This window comes from Bufo gargarizans, chromosome 1 (genome assembly GCF_014858855.1).
Source record: "Bufo gargarizans isolate SCDJY-AF-19 chromosome 1, ASM1485885v1, whole genome shotgun sequence".
NCBI lineage: Eukaryota > Metazoa > Chordata > Amphibia > Anura > Bufonidae > Bufo > Bufo gargarizans.
Window position 1 is genome coordinate 56,014,983 of NC_058080.1, and position 16,218 is coordinate 56,031,200.

Sequence of the window (16,218 nt, forward strand, 5' to 3'; positions counted from 1 at the left end):
GTCTGACTTCATCTAACCCTATCAGAAAAGTTTAATGTTGCCCATTTAAAGGTCCTTGGGGCAGTGTAATCCTGACATTTGACTACAATACCAAAAAAATAGACCTTGAAATTCTTAAACCTGCAAGTCAGATACACAGTGTTCCCACTTCTTATACATAAATGATCCAGCCTGATTATCTAAATAGACATGACTCATGACATGAATGCAGGGAAGAGCTCATTTGAACAAGTATTACCAAACTTGTCAACCTACAAAAAATTGCAATTATTAGCAAATTAGGTCTACTTGAGCTTGTCAGCTCGCCAGGAATTCCCCAAACTGATGCAATTCTAGGAAAAACAATGGGAGGGGCCAACCATTATAATCTTTTATGCCTCATAAAAACTCTCACGGGTGGTTGGGCTCCTGGTAAAAGCTGCACCCTTGGGCCAGTGAAGTCATGATCACTGGCTCAAAACCAATGGGAAACATTTTTTACTCAAAGTTTATTGCTAAGGCAAAGCTCCACCCTGGAGCTCCTTTCAATAAAGGGCAACCTCCTTATCCAGTGTTAAACAAGTTCTCCAGGAATTTATATTGATGACCTATCATCTGGATCGGTGGAGGTCTGACACTTGGGACCCCCCCCCCCACTGATCAGCTATTAGAAGATGCCGGATGCTCCGTGAGTACCGCGGCCTCTTCCTAGGTCATGTGACGTCACTGTACATTGGTCACATGGCCTTGACCATGGGGTTGAGCTGCAATACCAAGCACCTCTGCTATACAATGTACGGCTCTGTGTTTGGCAAGCACGGCGGCTCCCTAAAACAGATTACCTATTCTGAGGTCATTACCAATTCCAAGATAACCCCTTAATATTGAAGATGCTCTCCACTTCTGTAGGGTTCAATCCAAAAAGCTCTTTGAATTCCTCCCTCAAGCAAAGTTTCATCTTAAAAAGCTTCATCTTCCAAAAATTATCTCTGATGATCCAGTGTCATGGAACTGAAGTTTGGGAGTTCGGTAGGTAAGACCACTGCCAATGTCATGAAGAGAAGGACTGAGGTTGAAATTATTGCATTTCTCCATGAAACCCATCGCTGGACTCTTTAGTTCTTCATCTGGGTTAGGGTCCCTCAAAGACACAGTGTAAGAGCAGGTCAGAGAAGTCAAGTACTGATTAAATTCTGTCAGGAACCAATTTATTGGGCTTGTTCATCATCAAGGAAGTAGAACTTATGGCCAGTAAATAACGCACAATGGCCTCCTCCAGTGTTCTTAAAGGATTGGTTTCACAAAGACAACCCTTTTTGAACTAAAGCTGGACCAGCGATTAGTTGGTATGACTTCCAAAACCAATAGATAAGGGGATACGGAAAGGGGTTTCTTGTCACAAAAGAAACCACTCCCTTTAACTTAAAGATCCACTTTTATTATCTCTTTTATAGATCATTTACTGTAACTATGCAATTTTCTATAGTTATCTGCAAGTACACAAGCCGCAAACAACTGATAAAGTGGAGATATCTTTACTACTTTCATTTTCTTTTTTTAAATTTTTATTATTCTACCTTATCGTAGCCCTTCTCGTAAAGTCAAGACACAACTCACAAAAAGTTGTTTCCTGGGTAATAGGTCTCAACTACGTAGGGTGTGCTATATATTTCCAAGATGGCCCCAAAGTCACATAACGACCAAATGATTATGAAACACTAAGTAGAACTAACAAAGCATGCTATAACAAATGTAGAGGCAAAAAGAGCACAACCGCCATATTTCTGAGTGAATTTCCTCGAGAAAAAGAAAACCAGGCATTATGCCTGAGTAGGGCTGATCCTGCTGATTAAAATGAGATCTGTCTTGTAAAAATCGGGTGTGACGTTCCTGACAAAAGAGGGTTTTATTATTTATGCAAATGAGGGCTTAAGTGCACTGAGGGGCGTTGCCAGGAGTGGAAAGCCGAGGAGCTAGGCTCCTCCCCTCAATGCACCGAAACCCTCATCTGTGTAGAGAATAAGGGCCAGATTTATCATTAGCTCAAGTCAAAATAATGGAGTGAATAAGTCGCAAATTTTTGCGCAATTGCTAAAACTGCGCAAAAATTTGTGACTTTGATTGGCTCTGCTCTATGCTCGCCAGTTTTTTTAAAGTGGGCGTGTTTTCTTATGTAAATGACTCTCTAGACAGATTTACTATTGCGACAATTTAAAAAGTCGCAAAAAATTGCGCAATTTCACTCCAGTGAGGACCATGCTTATCTTACGCGACTTTTTAATAGAACATGCAACTTTTTCGTAAAGCCGCTTACTGAAGGATAAACTGCTACCATCAAACCACATTTATCACCGTATTAAAGGACCATTAATAAAATCTGACTTTGGACATATGTAAAAGTGGAGTAAGATGTAAGTGTAATGATAAATATGGCCCTAAGTGTTTTTTACCTCAAGAAAACAGCAATCGATTTTCACAAAACAGGTATCGTTTTAACCAGCAGGATCAACTCTACTAGGGTTTATCCTTCTGAAAAGTTCTCTTTAAGTACGTCACCCCAACTGCCTCTTTAAATGGGTTGTCCCATCCTGTCCATATGGCCTATTAGGGGGAGGTCCTCCGCTTTGGACTTCACTCTTCCCTTTTTGAGGTTTGCCTTTATGAGGTAAAGGACTAATTCTAATTATGAATATTGAAACGCTAAATATTTTTAAACATTTCAGAATATATTTTGGTGGACAATACGCAACCCAAAACTAAATCAATGAATAAAAACCTGGAGATCACCAAAGCTTCCAATGACCACCTAAGAACATGTAGGTACAGGTAGAGAAAGTGTGGTCACCCAGTCATGAAGGACCATGGTTGCTAGGTAACCTGAATAATGCTAAAATGGCACAGCAAGTCGATAAATGAGACAGATTTGGCTTTTAAAAACGACCTGCGTGTATTTGGAAACTGAGGAGGTTAAGGCTACTTTTACTCTCGCGTTGGATCTGCACAGAAGGATCCATTCAAATAATACAAACGTCTGCATCCGTTCAGAACGGATCCGTTTGTATTATCTTTAACATAGCCAAGACGGATCCGTCTTAAACACCACTGAAAGTCAATGGAGGGCGGATCAGTTTTCTATTGTGTCATTGGTGTCCACCTCCAAAGCGGAATGGAGACAGAACGGAGGCAAACTGATGCATTCTGAGTGGATCATTTTCCATTCAGAATGCATTAGGGCCAAACTGATCAGTTTTGGACCGCTTGTGAGAGCCCTGAACGGATCTCACAAACGGAAAGCCAAAACTGCCAGTGTGAAAGTAGCCTAAGTCAGAAGACCAAACATTTCAACACAACTCTCATATTAGGTAAGTGCTCTACATCAAGGTCCCCAATTAAAACCTGACGTACCAGATTAATATTGTACGTTTTGCATGACAGGTCGTCCAAGCTTTGGTTCTGCAGCTTCTCTGTGATTAGTGTCACCATGGTAGGCCCCACTTCCGCGGTCCTCAAGCCGATGAGCATTGATCCTCTTGAATTAATACTGTTCAGACATTTCAGATGTTCGCAGACTTAGGCGTTTCTTGGAGCAAGTCGTTTAGTTCATCTCAACGTTGCAAGTCATGGTTTTCATCTGCAACAACAAAGGACCCGGTTACGGTCATCTGTTTAGTGTAAGCTCATCACACCAGTCTAATTTGCTTATTACATTACGGCGAACATTATGTCAGGAAGGAAAAAAACGACAAGGAGATGGAGACACCTACAACTTTGTGGTTTCTGCAGCATAAAATATGCAAAATGTGTCAAGTTTCGCTCTGTGACGGCTGCTGAACACCAATACACCCACACCCTACTGAAGTGGAATACCTCAGTGGAAATCAGAAAATACAGTCTAACAAATATGCAATATAAGACTAACTGTCCTACCATTAAGCTCACATCATACGGGGTCTCATAAGAATACACTGTATGCAGCTTTTTAATTTTTTTAGGTATGTACAGGATGTTTAGAGGAAGGAGTGGCTGCATGAAGTTCTATCATAGGGCCATCATCGACACGGCCTGCCATAAAACTGCTACGTGACTCCGAAGAGAATGTATTGATTGTAGTGGATGGCACTCCTGAGTATGATGTTCGGTGCTCAGTGGAAGAAATCAATCATATATATATAAGAACCACGGCACTCGAGAAGTCGTTTTTCAAAATTCAGTTCATTTATTAGTTGTCCATCCCAAAAGGATCTTTTTTATATAATGCAAATTGGCCAACGTTTCAGTCCTAATAGGACCTTGATCACGGCCTGTTGCTGGAGATCATGAGGAACCGGGAGGACTCCCGGTTCCTCATCAGCAACAGGCCGTGATCAAGGTCCTATTAGGACTGAAACGTTGGCCAATTTGCAATATATAAAAAAGATCCTTTTGGGATGGACAACTAATAAATGAACTGAATTTTGAAAAACGACTCCGAAGAGAATGACCACATCACTAGCACTTTTTTCAGCTCGGCTTATTTATCAAGACTAGACTCTAAAGCCAAATGTTTGTTTGAATGACAGCTCGGCTAGGGGAGAGGTGAGAAAGCTACAACCACACACTCGCCTCTGGTGGCAGCTTATCTACTGAGAACAAAAGGGTAAGACATGTTGAAATTCACCATGACCAATCCTTCTTTCACATAACATCTGTGAAGGTCACCAAACACAGTACATGATTAATCGATCTTACTGAAATCTAAGCTTGTCGACCACTGCAACCAAAGATCAGCTTCCATTTCTTAAAGGGGTTCTCATGACAACAACATATGGACATCTAAACAATATCATTTAGGTCAGCCTGTACGCTGAGACACTATACTTTGGGGGCAGAAGACACTCCGCATTCTGCTTAAGGGTGCCTCTGTTAACCCCGCCGCATTACAGACAAGTTCTTCGCTAGAGGCAAAATGTTCACAAAAACACCAAAATGAAACACACCTGGGAGTTAAGCAGCACATGCTTCACCAATCTGACTATGCAACAAATTAGTCTGAGGTGCCACCTCTTCAGGACAGCAGTTCTCCAAATTAAAACTTGCTCTTAAGATCCAATAATGAAGTGAACTCAAAAATTCAGAAAGCGATGCACAAAGTAGCTCCAGTTCCCCGATGTGGTCTCGGACTTCTGAATGACTAAATGAAATGTGGAGGGAAAAAAAAAAAAAAAACACTTTCCAGCTCCACTGAATGCCTGGCTGCGATCCCAACAACCCACTCATTCTTACTGCTTACAAGTGTAATGGTAAAGTTTTCCACTCTCACGCAAATTGGTAAAGCCCATATAAAAGCTGAAACAACACGAACATCTTATTTCCCATTTGTAAGGCTTTTAATAATTCATCTTAGTTTCTATATTTTATTTCATAAATTATTTTTATTTATTTTGCTAATATTAGTATCTGCTCCTCATTTACAACTATTTGGGTATGGTCACATTCCCCGCCACCCTTCCCCCCTGCATTTCTACTATATTTTATGCCCTTTTTTGTTTTAAAGGGGTTGTTTACTTTTTTTTTTATGCCAAATGCCCGGGCCCTAATAAAATAATTAAAGCTATTCTAGCCCCCTCTGATCCTGCTCTGCCCTTACTTCCTCTCCCCGGACTGCTGCCAATGACATATTGTTGTGGATACAGCAGAGACACTCTGAATACCGCTGCAGCCAATCACTGGCCTCAGCATTGTATTGTACACGCAAAAAATATTTTTTCACTTTTCAAACCAGCACCTGGATCTGAGTACTTGCCTGTAATTAAAAAAGTAGCACAGCCAGTGAGTTATTCAATAAAATAGAATTGTATAGCGCCACCTGCTGTTTGTTCTTTCCTTTATTTCTCCATCTGTGTTCAGGTAGACGCACCTGCTCAGTTCTATCCTTCAACTGCCACCAGCCGCATGACAAGATGTGACAGTTGCAGGGAGAGAGCTGTAGCAGATAGGAAACGCCCCCTGAGCTATGAGAGGAAGAAAGCTGCAGCAGGAAGGACACACCCACTGAGCTGCTAGCTTGAAATAAATCTAGAAGGGCAATTAGAGGAATAAATTGGGGTGGGGGGGTGGGGGGGATCTCTGGATACATGGGCGGTACAGGGCTAGTCATGTACTATATGAAGTCACTTTCATTTTTACATTAAAGATAATATAACCTTTAATGAATTTTTTTGTTCTTCTGGGTGAACCTTCCATTTAATTTATTTTTTAGAAAAGCCAAGCAATAAATATATATATACCCTTAATGTTAATACACATATAAAAGCTACATAGGTGATAAAAAAGCACTAGAGAAACATTACAAAAAAAATAAATAAAATAAATTATTAAATTGGCCACGTTGCCCATGGAGGTCTTTGAATCTTATTTTTTACTTACTATGTATTTGTATTGTAATAAAAATAATGTTTTACATAATTTTTTTTAAATGATAATGCAATCCAAGTGCATCTATGAGCATATAATCCAGCTTTGCTTATAAGGAAATTTTTGCAAGAAAATTTGCACATTTTCGAGCTTGGATGACCCGACGCATCCTATTTAAATTCCACTATGTACTTGCAAGGAGCGATTTACATTGCAGCACTACAAATCCTTGAGTGATGAAACCATATGCAAACAATGTACTACGTTACACAGTGGTTGAATGGCTGGGAGACTGGAAGAAGAAAAAACATTTGCTTTTTGGGTAATTTAACAGGTAAACCATATTTCTTTTAGACATCAATAAAAATTTGAATTCACGTTCACAAGATGTATGTACAATGGTCGAGATTCCTAAAGACATACTTGTAACATTCAAATAAGAGCAAGCAAGAACCTGAAAGGGACCGGCTGCCTACGCACTACAGCAGCCATTTTCTGGATATGGGTGGGGAGCACCAAAATGGCCGCTTAAAGGGGGTCATCCAGGTTCTCAGAACATATAGCCTAGCCTTAGGCTAGGTCAGTGATAGGCAAACTGCGGCTCTCCAGCTGTTGCAAAACGACAACTCCCACCATGCCCTGCTGTTAGCCGAAAGCTGTAAGCAGTCTTTGCATGCTGGGAGTTGTAGTTCTGCAACAGCTGGAGAGCCGCAGGTTGCCTATCACTGGGCTAGGTCATGAATATTAGATCGAAGGGGGCGAGTGTGACCAAGGGGTTCACACAAGCTGGAACAATTTTAGAAAGGATCCTGAAGGACTCAATGACTTATAATGGGGATCTGGGGGGGCAGAGTAAGTTATTCTTTCAAAAGGGGTCAGTGCGCTAAGGGGCTCCAGGAGAAAGCAGAGTATAAGCGCTCGGCTATCTCTGGCAGCCCCATAGAGCTGAACAGAGCAGCAACGCACATGTGCGACCACCGTTCCATTCATACGAGGGGAGCACTGGCCACCGTTCTTGTGATGGAGGCCCCAGCAGTTGGACCTCCATCGGTCAGACCTTTATCCCCTATCCTCTGAGTAGGGGAGAAGTTGTCCTAAAGGGATAATCTCTTCAAAGGAACACTCCGGGGAAGACACCGTTATGCCTAATGCATAGCTTGTATGAAACCCCAAAAAGCTTATACTTGCGTCAAAGCAATGGCTCCTCAGGCTGTGCTCTAGGCTTAAAGGGGGTTTTAGGACTAGAAAAACATGGCTACTGTCTTCTAAAAACTGTCTTCATTTACATCTAAATTTACATTCTCAAAAGTTTAAAATTCAAAATGTACATTCTAAAAAAGTTTAGAATTCAAAAAGTATATTCTAAAAAAGTTTAGAATTCAAAATGTACATTCTAAAAATGGTCTTTTGCATCAGTCCACAGAGTGTTTGTGTGGTATTGCAGCTCAATATACAATCCACGTACAAGTGTGGCATACCATATTTTTCTAATCCAGGGCTACCCCTTCCCCAGAGTGTTCCTTTAAGGCTGACTAAGGCCACGCAAGGGTATCAAGGTCAAGTGCCTCGGGCCATGCCAGCTGATCTAACTTTTGAAATACAAGCCATCAATGAAGGAGGAAGTCTGGTCTGAACAGATTGCCCTTCTAAAAATACCGTAGAGATCAGCAAGGAAGTCTGCCCAAGAGAGATCGTGACTTCTACTATGATAATTACACTTTTTTTTGCCACAAAAATATGCATTTACCGGTAAGGCTACTTTCACACTAGCGTTAAAATTTTCCAGTATTGAGTTCCGTCATAGGGGCTCAATACCGGAAAAAAAAAACGCATCAGTTTTGTCCTAATGCATTCCGAATGAAAAGCAATCTATTCAGTATGCATCAGGATGCCTTCCGTTCCGTCTCTTTTACGGTATTTGGCCGGGGAAAATACTGCAGCATGCTGCGTTTTTAATTTTTTTTCGGCCAAAATTCTGGAACACTTCCATTGAAATGTATTAATGCCGGAACCGGTACCAAGTGTTCAGGAAATTGCTGCATTGACGCATGTGCAGACCTTTAAAAATGTGAAAAAAATAAATACCGGATCCGTTTTTTTACGGATGACACCAGAGACGGATCCGGTATTTCAATGCATTTGTCAGACGGCTCCGCAAACAAATGATATCCGTTTGCATACGGATTTCCGGATCCGGCAGGCAGTTTCGGCAACGGAACTGCCTGCCGGATTCTTCTAACGCTAGTGTGAAAGTACCCTAAGCCGTTTTCAAATTCTGGATAAAAAGTAGATTTTCTAGGATAATTTGGCCAATAGGAGGCAGAGCTTATTTTTGTTATTTATGTACAGAACAAGGATGTCGTGTCAATTGCTGACATTGATTTTTTTTATACCTTTTCGTTTTACTTTTTTTTTCTATTATAAATTGTGCAACGCACCTGTTACGCCTAAGCAATGTCAGCAGATTGCGCTCAAGATGAGTAAAAACAGAACTGAAAGCTGCCCTGCCCTAAAGTACTCCCCTCAAAGTTCAACTGCTGCTCCACCGTAGCAGAGTTGTGGGCGAGGAGGGCCATCACACCCTGCAGTAAAGATTATAGAAGGCAGGTGATTTTTGGCATGTTTCACCTTTTGACAGGAGCGGTTTTTACCTGTCCAGACGTTTGGCTGACGGGGTAAACACATCAAACAGATGGCATATTGTGCACAGTGGATTACAAAATTGGGGTGGGAGGGTAGGGTACGTCGAAGGCTGACAGCTGCTGAACACTAAGAACTTAATTTTGTTAAAAAAAAAAATGTGAACAGTCAAAATGCGCAAGTTGAAGTATTCATTGTGCTTCCCAGTGACAAAAAGACTAATTTCAATGAAAAAAATTCAGCCAAAAATGTTTTCAGTAAATGGTCCTCGAGGTTCCTCATCACTAGTTGCGAATGGTTTCTCGGCACCGTAACTGTGTCCTTCTCAACCAGACATGAAAGTTTTATTAATCTCCCCGAAATGTCCTCTAATAAAATAAATTAGGGGATGAAAATCAAAATGGCCGCCATCACAGTACTCTTACGGCGTCTCAATGTCTAATCTACCCAAGGGTGACTAGAACAAAATGGCTGCCACTGTATATTACTAGTAAACGGCAGGTTTCATTGACTTGTGCCCCAAAGTGTGGGGTCCAGGCAGCCTGCTAAAAAGTATAATACAGCATAGTGTGGTATAGTACCACATAGTCAAAACTTGTTCATACAGTATAACATTCTCCTTGTGGCTGCCCCCATACGGTATAACATTCTCCTTGTGGCTGCCCCATACGGTATAACATTCTCCTTGTGGCTGCCCCATACGGTATAACATTCTCCTTGTGGCTGCCCCATACGGTATAACATTCTCATTGTGGCTGCCCCATACGGTATAACATTCTCCTTGTGGCTGCCCCATACGGTATAACATTCTCCTTGTGGCTGCCCCATACGGTATAACATTCTCCTTGTGGCTGCCCCATACGGTATAACATTCTCCTTGTGGCTGCCCCATACGGTATAACATTCTCCTTGTGGCTGCCCCATACGGTATAACATTCTCATTGTGGCTGCCCCATACGGTATAACATTCTCCTTGTGGCTGCCCCATACGGTATAACATTCTCCTTGTGGCTGCCCCATACGGTATAACATTCTCCTTGTGGCTGCCCCATACAGTAGAACGTCTCCTTGTGGCTGCCCCATACAGTAGAACGTCTCCTTGTGTCTGCCCCATACAGTAGAACGTCTCCTTGTGGCTGTTCCCATACAGTATAACGTCTCCTTGTGGCTGCCCCATACAGTATAACGTCTCCTTGTGGCTGACCCATACAGTATAACGTCTCCTTGTGGCTGACCCATACAGTATAACATCTCCTTGTGGCTGCCCCATACAGTATAACATCTTGTGGCTGCCCCATACAGTATAACATCTCCTTCTTGCTGCCCCATACAGTATAATGTCTCCTTCTGGCTGCCCCCACACAGTATAATGTCTCCTTGTGGCCCCAATACAGTATAATGTCTCCTTGTGTTTTTTTCTTTTAAACAGGTATTTATCGCAATAAATTTCTTAATAGCGTTATCGTCTGAATATTTTTGATATCGCCCAACCCTAGAAGGATTCTTTACGGTAAGAGCAGTGAGACTATGGAACTCTCTGCCTGAGGAGGTGGTGATGGTGAGTACAATAAAGGAATTCAAGAGGGGCCTGGATGTATTTCTGGAGTGTAATAATATTACAGGCTATAGCTACTAGAGAGGGGTCGCTGATCCAGGGAGTTATTCTGATTGCCTGATTGGAGTCGGGAAGGAATTTTTTATTCCCCTAAAGTGGGGAAAATTGGCTTCTACCTAACGTTTTTTTTTTTGCCTTCCTCTGGATCAACTTGCAGGATAACAGGCTGAACTGGATGGCCTTATATACTATGTTACTATCTTACATAGGAAGGGATAGTATAATGTGGTCCAGAAAGGAGAAGGTAGGTATAACCTATAGTGTGATGTAGTAAAGAATAGTATAGTGAAGAGCATATAATGCAATACAGAATAGTACAGCGTAATAAACAATAGTATAATGTGGCATTGGAATGGATAGTAGAATATGGCAAAGAAAAGGGTAGTCTAGTGTAAACTATAATGTGATATAGTATACAAAAGTGTTGTAAACAGTAGTATAAAGTAATATAGAATAGTTTAGTATAGAGTCGTAAACAATACAGATAAAAGTATAACTGTATAACTAGTATAGTAACCAGCAGAACATATGTGGTAAAGTATAGTGTAGGTAGTATTGTGTAAACTATAGTGCAATGATGAAGCACAGAATAATATAGCAAACAGTTGTATAATGCAGTATAGAGTAGTAAACAATAGTACAGAAACATATAAATAGTATAGCATAGTGTAGTATATTACTGCCAAGTACAGTAGTATATAACAGTGAACTATACAATAGTGGATAGAATAGAAAGGGTTGTAGATCAGTGTAAGGGCGCAATCACACAACCACACCGTGTTTTGCGGTCTGCAAATTGCTGGATTTGCAAAACACGGATGCCGCCCCCCGTGTGCATTCTGCAAACTGCGGAACGGGCGGCCCATTATAGAAATCATGGACAAGGATAGGACCTGCTCTATATTTTTTGAGGGCTACGGAACGACGGATGCAGACAGCGCATAGTGTGCTGTCCACATCTTTGCCAGCACCACTGAAATGAATGGGCCCACACCCGTTATGCAATTTTGCGGACTCATTCATAGGGTCGTGTGAATGAGCCCTAATATAGTACATAGTATTATGGGAGTGTTGTATAATACATGGCAATATAAAATGGTGTTGTGCAGAACAGTAAAATACAATATAGCATGAAAAAAAATGAAGTATTGTGTAGTATAGAACTGTGTACTGTTGTGGAGTACAGTGCATTGTACATACACCGCAGTACGATAGTGTAATATAGTAAAGTACAGAGTGATTTACAGCATGGAATAGTGACCTCCACCCACCCCTGATAACGTATGCGTTCAACTAGAGGCAAAATAGACCAAGACGGCCATAAAATTAAATATAGTCTTCTCACGGCATCAAACATTAGGCCTGGCACGCCTTCTTCGCCAATACAATGAAAAAAGGGGGAAAACATTTAAACACGCACCTTCAACTGTTCCCAATGTGCAACGGATGTCGCTGAATAGTCAGGCCTTACAAGCAGAGACAAGGTCAAGTCTACAAAACACTTTTGGCTATTTTAAAGGCTGACATGTCACCCGTAGATAGCAACATCCAGGAATGGTCCAGGAAGTACCTCATACCTCAGGTCCCTCACAGGCAAAGTGAAGCCAATGACTAAAAAAAGCCAAGTGTTCTCCCCAAGAAGCCAAACTAAACACATTTTTGACAGGAAAAAAACGTCCTTGGTAATACATCTACACTTGGACCATTTTAGGTGGATGCCAAGTGTAATCTCCCCAAATGTCACATCCTAATTTGTCCCTAAAGGTAAAAAAAAATTAATAAGAAAAAGTAAGGAACGGATCCGGCCTGATATTTGTTTTTCCTCTGCTTACTGCATGGACTACACATTCACATCGGCAAAGAAGCTGGTTGAGATCTCCCTGGTGTTATTGGAACATATTTCGGATTCATGACCTGCTATGTCTACTACGACTCAATGGAATATTTCAGCAGAGGTTTGACACGTCGCTCTCAGCTTTGCAAGTCAGTACCGTAAAAGTAACTGACGGAAAGATGAAGGCTTCTCGAGTAAATCTCTCATTTAGACTTGTACACTAAGGTGTAAAGAATGCTCTGACCTCGCAAAAAGCCTCCGAGCTTCATACTTGATGTATACATACTTCTCTACAATACTCATACGTACAATGCAGGGGGCCAAAAACACAAACACTGGAAAACCAACCATGGGACGTTTAGCAGTCGGACTAACCCAAAAATTTTAAGGGATTTTCCACTTTTATGTCAAAGATGTTTCCTCGTAAATAGTTCTGTAGCTTCCTAATAGACTTCAATACTATAATCCAGATTTGTGTGTCTAAAAAGTGGCACAATTTGCATAACAAGGCTGTACCCAACTTTAGCAACTTGTAGAAAAGGGGGGTGGTTTAACAGGAAGGGTGTGGCTTAATGGGAAAGGGGTGTGTCCTGTAATTCAGACCTAAAATTTTGTGAGTTAGACTAGTGTGTCTATCCCTGCACAATATTTATCATCCCGTATGAGCCCCTGTGATAAATCTGGGGCAGATCTAGACTATCTACGTTTAACGTGTACCTGTGTATGGGGGGCCACAAGACTCTTCCTCAAAAGCGGATTTCCAGGGAAAGATGGACTGGGCAAGCTTATTCCCTTCTCTATATTGAAGCCAAGCATACATGTCTCTCAGAAGTAATTTTGTACAACAAGCTCATCCTTTGTTATATACTCTTCCATGAATCAGCCCCGCAAAAACTAGATGACTTGTAAGTCCAGGTTTAAGTATGGAGGCATCAAATTCTACGGGCCTTGTAGGCCCAAGAGCATAAGTGGCCTTGTTGCCATAGAAACCAATAAGAGTTTAGCTTTTATTTTTAAACCTGCACTAAATACATGTAAGCATGACTCTGATTGGTCGCTGTAAGTATCAAGACTACTCCTGCTCTGAGACATGAAGATGCCAGTCTCGTCCGTGGACGTTAAGTGAACCCACAGTCCCTTAAGTTGCCATGGCCCCAATCTGAATTAATGTGTATACGGGGCGTGCGTCAACAAACTTTATTTATAATACCACAGAGACACCCCTTTAAGTGACTACATCAGGATACATAAAGCACATGAGTAATATCATCACTAAGCGGAGAGAGCCCAAGCGAAGGAATGTGTTTAGAGGGAAAGTAATCGCATTCTCCATGTTTACAAGGGGAATTCCAAATGATAATGGAACCTAAGGACCAGTGACAAACACAGGGACATTTGCACATTAACAGTTTGGACAACACCCAGCCGCACCTCTACTGAAGCATAGCTAGCTCGGGGTTGCCATTTAGGGCTCTGGGAAAGTCGGGTTAAAGTCAGCTGCCACCCAGATTTCCTTATATGACTGCTTTACGTCTCTAGTCACAATACTTCTGGGTCACCATCGAGTTCTTCAAATTACCTGAGGGAAGGAGGCAGGTCGTGAGCCTTGTTCAAATACTCAACATATTTGTGGTCGCAAGCACAACCCACTTTGGGCCTACCAAAGAAAAGACTGAGGGCTCATCTTCCTGCTCTCCAGAACATGCCTGGAACTCATCAGCCATGTTATGGCTGAAGCCCATCATAATGTCAAGGCTCTGTATCCAACAGAAGATCTTCCTGACCTCCGGTGGGTCAAGCCCAACCATGCCAGAACAAAACATGGACCCCAATGGTGGGCTGCATGTCAGGTTACACCACACACTAAGATGATCCCAAATGTGACGTAACATAGAGCAGTCACAATCCAACTGGAGGCCATAGTAGCTGTTTGAAGGCCACACATTCTCCTGCTTACTATAGGGGATATGCAAATGACTTCAATAATCATCTAGCGCAGGGATACTCAACCTGTGGCCCACCAGTTGCTGCAAAACTACAACTCCCAACATGCCCTAATAGCTGTACGGTTTCCAGGCATGCTGGGAGCTGTAGTTTATGGCCAGGATAGACTTCTATTATGACAGAATGCAAAACGGAATGTCTCTTATAGAATTACGTTATGGTCTGTGGTAGCGGAATGCATAACGAGATTCTTCGATAACCCGAACTTTGGATGCCAAACTTAAAACACAAGTTCGCTCAACAATATAGATAACCCCTTAAAGGCTATGTCTATGGTGACCAACAGATGTATGGACAGGCCAGAATTATCTGGTTTCAGGATGAAATGGGACAACTCTCCGGAACCAGCTGAAAAGAAGACTGGATAAGTACTTGCCTGCCAGTTGCCGCTCCGGTTCTGCTGGCTAGGCTCCATTTAGCCAGCTGCAATGGCAACGGCATAATGGACCGCTGCAGCCAATCACTGGCCTTTTCAGGTGGACCGCTAGGGCCAACAGTGAGGCTGCATGTGTTGTCAACATGATATTACCACTGCAGTAGTGTGGGATCTAGCAGGTAAGTACTTGCCTGTTCTTCATAGGACTTGATCCAGAGGGTTGTCTGGTTTCATCCTGAAGCCAAATAACCCTTTTAAGAACATAGTAAACATAGATACCCCAGGATCCAAAATTACAGATCCAAAAAGTTTTTCCAAAAATATTCAGAACGATATAAAAGTTCATCTCAACTGATTAAAAAGAAGTACTAGGGAAAAAAAATACGAAAATGAAACAAAATTTTTTATTTTTTTCCCCCCCACATCTCGCTGCAGTCCTTAAATGATTTACACGGTGCGGCAAATCCTGTAGCAGAAAGGAGGTTTTGTAACGGGTTGGAGGGCGAATACTGAATCTGTTTAGCGCACTTTTTTTTTTTTACAAGGTGATACATAGGGCTTGCTGCCATGCTCATAAAACTGCGCTGAAACAGAGACAGCACTGGAAAAGGGAAAAGATTTAATACAAATTAAGAACATTTCCCCCTCAAAAAAAGGAAAGAAAAAAGTTGCCACATATATACTAAAAATAAAATAAAAAATAAAAATATATATATCATTTTTCAGAATAGATTCAAATCTATTACAGTGCCATTTTATCTTAGGAGGAAAGCCAACATAAGCCAAACAATAACCTCCTAGCGCGCTCCCCCCCCACCCCACCTCCAGAAACGTGAACACATGTTCCAACCTAACATGATCCTGAAAAAACGTGGTCTCTCCAAGCTGAACATGGATTAAATTAGAGCACTTCACCGCAGACGTTAGAGAGTCCTCAATGTAAACAGTTTCCATTCCCCCCCTCTTCATGTCAATTTGCAGGTTCTGGTTTGTGTTAAAAACTTCATCCCCCCCCCCCCTCCCCACCACCACCACCACTTTCCAGGACTATAATTGACAACTTAAAAAGTAAAACTTTTTGGACAAATAAAAAAAAAAAAGTATAAAAGAATAAAAACTATAGGCTGCTTAAAAAAAAATAAAAAATTCCGAAAACACAGATGGTTAGGAATATGCTCTACGCATGGAAAACCACAAAATCACAGGGTTGCTTACCCCGGTAAAAGCAACTCGAGGAAAGGCCGAGCCTGCTCGCCAACTGCAAGGCACTTATTAATGGCAAATCAGCTTGGCTAGAGAAAAGCACACAGTCGATGGAGCCAGCTGGTGTTTTTGAGAGCATCCCAAGGCCTACAGAAAAAAACAAAAAAAAAACAA

At 41.6% G+C, this 16,218-nt stretch overlaps 1 protein-coding gene across 3 annotated transcripts in view; it reads right to left on the minus strand.

Moving 5' to 3' along the window:
* Nucleotides 1-16,218, minus strand: part of FAM53A (family with sequence similarity 53 member A) — a 68,728-nt gene that overhangs the window by 38,262 nt on the left and 14,248 nt on the right. For 2 of the 3 annotated variants that reach the window (XM_044295455.1, XM_044295449.1), the window contains exon 2: nt 3,385-3,610. In XM_044295455.1, the coding sequence (XP_044151390.1) occupies nt 3,385-3,501 (117 nt within the window). In that variant the 5' untranslated portion in view covers nt 3,502-3,610. Of the gene's footprint in view, nt 1-3,384; nt 3,611-16,056; nt 16,192-16,218 lie in introns of all 3 variants that reach the window. The other variant, XM_044295447.1, reaches the window with a different exon arrangement.